Consider the following 9,201-nt stretch of genomic DNA (forward strand, 5'->3'; position numbering starts at 1 on the left):
GGGTCTCCTATCATTGCCCACCAATGCCTCACTCTGCATCAAGTGAGAGAGAGTTGAACTTACATCTCTCAAGAGAAATGCAAGTATTCTACCACTTGATCTAGAGATCATTGGCTATAAGAAATAAATATTAGTTCACATAAGAAATATATTAAGTTTTAACCGTGGGAAAATTTGAAAAAGAAAAATAAACAAATAAACTAGTTGCATACACCAACCATGAGGGAGGGTTGAGCAGCTTCACACAACCTTTCACAATTGTCGCCACGTGCCACATCATCCCACTCGTGACTTTGTAGTGACAAGATCGGGCGGTCTAATAACGCATGATAATTACACATTACACAATGTATATAATAACTAACCACACAACAAAGATCTATAAGAACGCCCAATATGTATGTAATTATACACCGTTATGTGTTTTGGTAAATACAATTATGTATGTATGTACATAATTATGTAGAGTAACGAAGATTTTAAGGAAAACGGTTTCTAAAATATAAATAAAAGATTATATAGCAATGTAATACTTGAATTAAAGATAATAAAATTCTACTAATTTATTTTACATTAAAAAAGTAATATAATATACCTAAGTTATTGAAGTTGAAAAAAATAATTAAAGGGGATTTAAACTAGAAAAATAACAATGGGGCAGTTTCCCTTTTACCAATTTGTAAATCAATAATTTCGTATATGATCCATAGTACACATATATAAATAATATCCTCTTAAACGTTTCAAACACAACTCCATTTTGATCTCTATATTTCCCTATATTTCTAACATTCTCATGCATAGAAACGAAAACAATTCACTAACAATATTTTTGCATCTTGTGTTTCCCCATTGATCTCGATCTCTGTCAACATGGTTTCCTTCTCTCAGCCATAAACACAAACCGTTGCACCGGAAAGAAAGCGAAATGGCTTCATTCGCAGAAGACGATTATGATTATTTATACAAGGTAGTTTTGATCGGGGATTCAGGCGTCGGTAAATCTAACCTTTTGTCGCGATTCTCCAAGAACGAATTCAGCCTCGACTCGAAATCCACAATTGGCGTTGAATTCGCCACCCGTAACATTAGTGTTGAAGACAAGAAAATCAAGGGCCAAATCTGGGATACCGCTGGACAAGAAAGGTATTATATATTATTGATCGTATCGATTAATGTATATAGAGGACACATGATCAAAATCTTTGTCTAAAACATGTTAAACATTCAACAACAAATTCTTTGTCCAAAACATGTTAAACATTCAACTACAAAATCTTTGTCCAAAACATGTTAAACATTCAACAACATGTGACATATTACATTGTTATTTTTTAATATATATATTGTTACTCATTGTAATACACAAACATTTCAGGTACCGAGCTATCACAAGCGCTTATTACAGAGGAACCGTAGGCGCTCTAATTGTTTACGACATCACACGAAAAGTAACGTTTGAAAATGTTGATCGGTGGCTAAAGGAGCTTAAAGACCACACGGACCAAAACATCGTGGTCATGCTAGTGGGAAACAAGGCCGATCTTGGTCACCTACGAGCCGTTACAACAGATGAAGCCAAGGCTTATTCTGAGAGAGAGAACGTCTTTTTTATGGAAACATCGGCTCTGGAGTCGCTAAACGTTGAGAAAGCTTTTACCGAAGTACTAACTCAGATTTATCGAGTTATGAGCCGAAAGGCGCTTGGCGTTACTACTGACCCTGCTCTATTACCCAAGGGACAAACGATTAACATCGGAGGTAAAGATGATGTCTCGGCTATGAAGAAAACCGGGTGTTGCTCTTCATAAAAAGAACAGTTGTTATGCCTAAGGTTGATTTTGGGTACAATGTAAAATTAATAATAGAAAACATGTCACACTACAAGTGACAATGTTAATGATTGTAACATGTTATAACTATATCACCAACGGGCGATTTAGATATCTAGATGTGTGAATACTAGAGATCTTTCCCTTTGGATTCTTTTTTCTGTCAACAAGCTTTAGTTCCAATCTATACAATGCACAAGCATCATATCTGTTGATCTCGTATTCGTAAAGATGCCATTCAACGAGTTTCATGGGCTGCGGATCCATGTAATACGATCTTTTTAGCCATCCAGATTCATTAATCACTTGCTTTCTCGATTCATGCCAGCCCCTACCGTTGTAATCAGGGAGTGATCTTTGCTTTCTGTTTCCACTCTCGAATGCCCTTCGTGGTTTATCAAAAAATAACCACTCTCGGAGCATTTCACCCTCAAAAACCGATAGATCAAAGAGCTCTGAACAATTTTTTTTTTCGTTAGATTTCATCTTAAACGGGTCAAATAAAAAAAACATAGACGAGTAGATAGACTAACCAGGAGCATTCCATGGTGATTTTGCAGTAGCGGCACCTTCACAAACCGGAACACCTACATTCTTCCCTTGTGCTTTAGCACTAAGTGCATCGAATAGTAAATTATCCTTCAATTCGATGCCTTTAGGCCGTATGACTGGAGTCATCCCCGGTTGACCTTCGTTTTGTGCCACCACAGCATGCAGACTGCTGCAGTAGCTGGTGCACCACCATTGAACGGGCCTCTCGGGCCACCAGCCTTGAGCCGGTCTGGGGCAATCCCAAAGCGCGCATTTTGGTCCGAGGAAAGCCGAAGGGGGAGGGCAGATATTAGACAGAAAGCTAGTGACTTGCGGTAAACCATCTTCGCCCCAAACGCCATAGATCCCTCCAATACCGTTGGGCTCAAATTCAGGTGGCGAATTGAATGAAAAATAATCAAACTGATTATCAACACCAGTATTCTGTCCTCCTGCTGTGGTTATCCCCAAATGCGAATCTTTGTATTGATCAAGCAACTTAAACTCGTGCTCTTGAGACACCGGGGTTACGACAAAGTTCTGCAAGATGTTAAATAACCAGAATCAGAAAATGGTGTACAAATCAGTTTAAATGCAGGTCCAAACACACACTCGATAATCATATTTTACCGCGTTGTTCACAATAGAATTTGGACTAATATTGTGAGCATCTGGGTCGGGTTTTGGGGCAGCTAACCCGCTGGTTACACCGTCATCTTCTTCATCACAAAGCTGCAACAGCCTACTTATGTCCGGGGAAAAAGACCCTAAGCTTCCACCCTGCATCAAATCGCCAAATTTAAATAAATAAAATAAAAAACAAATACATAGATATAACCGGTAAAATTTTCTAAATAGCGCGAATTATACCTGATGCAAAGAAGATGCAGGGGAAGGCTGGTTAAGTTCCTTCTTCCATTCTTTTAGCATCTGATGAACCTGTTCCTCGAGAACAACCATATCGATATTTCGGCTCTCTTTCCTTGCAGACTGCAGATCCATGAACATCAGTTGAAGATCGTCCACACGGTTCATAGCCCGGTCTTTCAGTATCCGATGCGATTTCGTGCCTCTCCCCATCCCAATAACTGAATAATCTTACCCAATTCCTCTTCTCTCCCCTCAACTATCTGATGCCAAAAAGATCAACAACATGATCATCAAATTTCACAAAAAATAAATAAATAAAAATAAAAAAACATTTACCTAAATCTTAAATTCAGAACTAATACAATCTGATGCCAAAAAAAATCAACAACATGATCATCAAATTTCACAAATAAAATAAATAAAAATAAAAAAACATTTACCTAAATTTTAAATTCAGAACTAATACAATCGGATGCCAAAAAAAACAACATGATCATCAAATTTCACAAAAAAAAAAGTACACATTTACCTAAAATTTAAATTCAGAACTAATAGATACACCAATAGTTTGATCAAAATTCAACACATATACAAGAAACAAATTATTGGTAAAACTGACAAAATTGAAAAGGATATATGAATGATTACTGAAGGTGATTGAAAATTACCTGTTTCTCAATTGGTTTTTTTTTTTTTTGGAAGGGCTAATCTGGATGAATTGGAGAGAAGTAAAAAGGGTTTTGATTTAAGAGGGAGAATTTGATATTCCAAAAGTTGGGTAGATGATCGTTCTCCAGTGGTCTAGTGAAGCTCGGCGGCAAAAAGTTTCTTTAAGGGGAATAATAATAATATTTCCAGAAACTTTTATTTATTTTTATATATTCTTTTCAAACGTAATACGAATATGAAATGATACATGCTTATCATGTATTTTTGGGTTGTATGTAGCTTCTTTATCATTGTTTAGCGGCACCAAAATGGGTTTAATATTTTTCTTTATTTAATTTGTTTATGTTTTTTATTAGGCATTTACATACATACTCGTGAGTCACATCAAAATATACCAAACTTAACAGGTGCATTGTAACTTTGTGTATCGAACCAGATTCCAATGTACCAAACAGACGGTGTGGAGGGGCTTGAAGATGAGGCATTATGCGACATGTGATCACGCGTCAGAACGAGGCGTGGTGCTAAAACGGACAGTGTGGGAGTGGCGTGGTTAGTGGCGTTTTTAATAAAAGAAATACATATATATATATATATAGAGACATCAACCAATTAAATCACACCCAAAATCCACCTACCAATCAAGAGCCTTCACTTCACAACCCAAATGCCCCCCACGCTGGTGGAAAACTTCAAGCCTAAACATAAACGCCATGGACAACGCCGTTCTTGGGGTGGTGTGTGCGACGTGGTGTGGCATAAACGCCACAAAACCATGCCCACACTGTGTGGTTTTATACAATGGATGAGCTCTCTCAATTTTACACTTTTTTTAATTTATCATACCATAATAATATTTTTAGAAACTCGTTCTATTTTTCTATCTTCCTATTTGTAGTCTACATGTTGCTTTATAATGAGATATCTCGTTCTATCTGGCTATGTTACTCTGTCACCAATTCTTCTGTCATAGTAGCTTTGTAATTTTGTTTTTCTAGATCATTTTGTTTGCATGTTGGTTGTATTTGAACCGAGGGTCCTTTGAGAGCAGTCTTTTTATCCCTAGAAATAGAGGAAAGATTTGTTTACATCGCACTCTCCCTAGACCCTATCAGTAGCACGCTATTGTTAGGATGTGCTGGGTATATTTGTTGTAGGTGCCATTAAGACGCCACATTATCAAAACTAAAGGAACACGACACACAAACCGCCTTTCTATTTCTTGTTTATCGGCTACACAATAGAAGACCCCCTTTCCGACCACACCCTTATTTCTCCAGGATCATACACCCAACCAATCATTCTTTCCCAACTAGGTTTAAGGTTATACATGCGCTAGTGATGATAGTCAAACTTACGAGACAACTACCTTTTAAAAAAGTTGTATTTAAAGAGTTTTCTCCTTAAATGTGAAAAGATTTTAAAAGAGAAAAAAATAATAATGTTTTATACCTTTCTGAAAATATCAATCAAGGACCCAACGGCATAAAGGAACACACACCCTTTAATCACCATTCATCAGATTCTTTTTGCTAAACTTTTTATTCTCCAGTGTATAATAAAGGTTTGAAAGCATTCAAGATTTATGCATCTCTAAGAACACAACACATGTGATTCTTATTATTCACTAATCTTAAGTATACATGTTATAATCAAGTCCATAATTGTATCTTTACTTCTTCTCAGGACCCACAATGCAAGATCAATATGAATATATCCTCCCTCACCTTTTCAAGAGAACAATTACATATTAAAGACAATGAGCATCCTGTGCCACACCACTTTTATTCTCTTTTAATTATTTAAAAAAAAACACATCTACAAAATAACAACTACTTCGTGTAAATCGTTAAAGATCTCAATCACGAAAACACTCTTTTTATAAAAGTGGAATACCCACAAAGAATAAAAGTGTAAGTGCGTTTAGAATGAATCAAGAGGACGAGACTGCTGTCTTGACATCTTTGGTTTGACCATTTTCCAAGTTGAGAAATCGGGCTAATACATTTTGTTTGGTGACTTGCTCAAGTTGGTTGAGTTTTTGCTTAAGAAGCTCCACCTGTTGTGCTAATTCTTCATCCCGTTGTTTCATAACCTATGTACCGAACAATGATAAAGATCAACTTATGCAATGAGATGACCAATTTGTTATATAAATCAAGCAGGGCAACTTAAAATAAAGACTTTGACAAAATGTACACAAGAAGAGAACTTTCCTGCTACAATTCGGTCAAAACGTTGCAGTTTTAAATTCGGTTAAAAGACTCAAAACAGTGCAGTTTTAAATTCACATGTTGGTATATTACTAAAAATTCTCATGGGGAAATAAAAGATAGCAATTTATAATATATGAGATTTTGAAACTGCTAACAGAAAGAAAAAAAAAAGGTTAAATTTTACCTCAATTTCTTGCTTACGGATTTCTTCTTTTTTAGCTTCTGATCTAGCACTTCGTTGCACCTCAAATATAACAACAGCTCCTGCAACCTAATCAAAATCCAAAATCTAAACCGTCATGAAATCGTTAAACTTAAACATTTCATTTCAAGCTGCAACACCCCCCCCCCCCCCCAAACACACGAGAGCGTATATATAGGGATGCGTTCAATACAAAGAGCAGGAATGTATGAATACCGTGAAAACAAAGAGCTCTCCAATAAGGTCCCCTGCTACTTGAACAGCTCTCTCTTCGTTTAAAGGCCGAATTTCAACATTCGTAGCACGCCCATATATTCGTCTTTGTACTGTTGTTGTAAGCCAATGATTTGCCTGTTACACATCATGCTTATACATTGCAATACAAGTAATATACTTTGATTTTAATTGTCATTTCCAACAATATATATTTCATATTTTTCATAAACAATCAATATGTAATTCCACATAGCTGCTAATTATATTAAATTATATTATGTATACTATAATTACCAATTACCAACTAGACATGAATAGTGACTTGAGGGGTTTTTTTTGTATTTTTTTTATATTTTTATCTCTCAACTTTTAGCATTAACACTTACAAACTCTTAAGTCTTAACTTTCTAAAGACTTTGTAATCGACTTTTACGTGTTTATTTACATTTGAATGTAAATTTTTCCCGGAAATTAGTTGGGTCAAATAAAATATGTTCTTATGCTTATAATAATGTACGTTTTCAATTGATCTTTATTTTCACGTAATTTTTTTTTTCTGAAAATGAGTCGTGTCAAATATAATAGGTTTTCGTGCTTAATTTTTATGTAAGCTTTCAGTTGCTTTACATTTTGATGTAATTTTTTTTTTCAGAACGCCGCAGTAAGGCGCGGGGCAATTTCGTAGTTAATTATACAAAATAGATAATGTTTTTTAACCAATCTTGCCCATCAAATGGGACCCACGTAAAAAATAATTTAAAAAAAGCCAACATACCTAATATAAATAATAAATACTCAAATAAAAACAATCACATGAGTATATCTACAGATCTAAAACTAAGAATGTGATGAAATATTATTATATTAATGAGAGTACCTGAGCAATACCGATGATGGAAGTTCGAAATTTAGGGTTAATGGCGGCTTCTTTCTTAAGCCTGTTAGCAATGGGTTTGCTTAGGGTTCTCAGAGCAAGCGTCCCAAGCTTCATAAATGGGAGCGACATTATACAAATTTCGTTTCGAATGGGTCTGTCCAAATGCACACCAAGTGTTTGATGATTTGCGTGAATGAAATCAAGAACACGCTATGAACGTTCCATGGTGATTCAACTGATGGGTATTGCGGGTTTCTTACGGATTTGCGTGCGGCGATGCCAATCGGGAAGGGATTAACGCTGTGTTCCAGAGATCTACTTAACAGGGGGAGGGGAGGGGAGGGGAGGGAAAATGGTGTTCCAGAGATCCACTTAACAGGGGGAGGGGAGGGAAAATGGGGTTTTTTTTGCCTGAAAATAGTCTTTCCAATTTGGAAAGACATGGAGGGGAGGGGAGGGGAGGGGAGGGAAGGGAAGGGGAGGGATTTTTAACTCGGGAACACAGTGTAAGGGTAGAGGGTTATCTTGATGATGATTTAAATCTGATTTAGAATTGGTTAATTAGAAAATTGTTAATTAATAAGATTTTATCTTTAGGTACAAGTTAAGATGCAAGTAGATAAACTAATATTTGAAACTAGTTTTATGACTAGCGTTGCGGTGCGGAGACGTAAAACTGTGATATCAGGGCTGGAGGGGCGTAAAACCATGATAAGTTGCAGTCGAACCACGACCAAAATTGAGAAAAGACATAAAATAAAATAAAATAAAATAAAAATGAATTTCTAATAGCAAGTAACTCACAGGACGTAAAACGTAGACGGAGTCGAATTTTTAGCAACACATATTAGAACCCGAGTGGCCAAATATGACCACCAAACAACGTGCTAAGTAACAACAGAACAAGAAAAACATAAAGGACTAAATGTAACAACCAACACCATGCTAAGTAGGAAACGAACGATAGGCCAAATCTTTGTAAAACGTAAAAAAACACTGATAAAGATAACTAAATGAATTCAACTTTTATGGTAAAATTAAAAAAAAAAACAAAATTTGTAACAAAAAAAAACTTAAAATTTACTATGAAAAAAAAATTACAAAAGACAAAAATATTACTATTTTTTCAATGTTACGAATTTTTTTTTTTTTTGAACGGCAAATTTGGATCACTGACGGACCACTGGAGTATCATCGTGCCACCAGAGGAACCACCCGATCATATCCATCTCCACTAGGCATAATGCCACACCAATTCAGGAGGAAACCCAATAAACACAGGAAAACCCCCCTTGTGAGAATCGAACCCAGGACCTATTGGTCCTCAAAAGAGTAGGGTCCACAAAAAAGGAAGTGTCATACAACCGATAATGTTTCTCAAATCTGAATTCAGATGAAGCAATTCAGTGAAACTACAAGTTAAAAAAAAAGAGGAATAAGTTGAAAGGGCACAACCACGATTACACGATTAATCATCATTAAAGTCTTAATACCCACGATCTAACGGTTATATCATGAATCAAAAACTGACATCCCATGATCAAACGGTATAAAAGACAATTAATGATCCTTTAACCGCCACTACATGACACGTTCAATAACCTCTCAGCTCCATAAACCCACAACCCTCTGCTAAAAATCTTCACTATATAGTCCTTAGCGGAAAATTCAAAAATCATACCTTTCTCACAAATTCCAAACCAAAGCAAACTTTGTTCCTCACTCAAAAATCCCTAAATTCCAAACCCTAATTCACAAACTTCAAAAAATGGCCGAAGTAAACCTCAA

General features: G+C 35.9%; 3 protein-coding genes across 4 annotated transcripts; 1 reads left to right on the forward strand and 2 right to left on the reverse strand.

Annotated features, from left to right (window-relative positions):
- Positions 1 to 928: 928 nt before the first annotated feature.
- On the forward strand, positions 929 to 2,251 carry LOC110937256 (ras-related protein Rab11B). The gene is made up of 2 exons (XM_022179650.2): positions 929 to 1,146; positions 1,379 to 2,251. The coding sequence occupies exons 1-2, from the start codon at positions 929 to 931 to the stop codon at positions 1,809 to 1,811; spliced, it is 651 nt and encodes a 216-aa protein (XP_022035342.1). The 3' UTR covers positions 1,812 to 2,251.
- LOC110937255 (transcription factor VOZ1) lies at positions 1,783 to 4,170 on the reverse strand. 2 transcript variants are annotated; one of them, XM_022179649.2, is made up of 5 exons: positions 3,902 to 4,170; positions 3,234 to 3,493; positions 2,994 to 3,143; positions 2,366 to 2,903; positions 1,783 to 2,287 (listed from the first exon to the last, which is right to left on the reverse strand). In XM_022179649.2, the coding sequence occupies exons 2-5, from the start codon at positions 3,441 to 3,443 to the stop codon at positions 1,920 to 1,922; spliced, it is 1,266 nt and encodes a 421-aa protein (XP_022035341.1). In that variant the 5' UTR covers positions 3,444 to 3,493; positions 3,902 to 4,170; the 3' UTR covers positions 1,783 to 1,919. The 2 variants fall into 2 exon arrangements, with proteins under 2 accessions (XP_022035341.1, XP_035844492.1); XM_035988599.1 differs by lacking the exon at positions 3,902 to 4,170 and adding an exon at positions 3,763 to 3,785.
- A 1,553-nt stretch (positions 4,171 to 5,723) lies between these two features.
- On the reverse strand, positions 5,724 to 7,837 carry LOC110935056 (optic atrophy 3 protein homolog). Its single transcript, XM_022177661.2, has 4 exons — positions 7,414 to 7,837; positions 6,537 to 6,671; positions 6,303 to 6,389; positions 5,724 to 5,997 (listed from the first exon to the last, which is right to left on the reverse strand). Exons 1-4 carry the CDS (start codon positions 7,540 to 7,542, stop codon positions 5,836 to 5,838), a joined length of 513 nt encoding a protein of 170 aa, XP_022033353.1. The 5' UTR covers positions 7,543 to 7,837; the 3' UTR covers positions 5,724 to 5,835.
- Positions 7,838 to 9,201: the final 1,364 nt, after the last annotated feature.

Source organism: Helianthus annuus, chromosome 4 (genome assembly GCF_002127325.2).
Source record: "Helianthus annuus cultivar XRQ/B chromosome 4, HanXRQr2.0-SUNRISE, whole genome shotgun sequence".
Classification (NCBI taxonomy): Eukaryota; Viridiplantae; Streptophyta; class Magnoliopsida; order Asterales; family Asteraceae; genus Helianthus; species Helianthus annuus.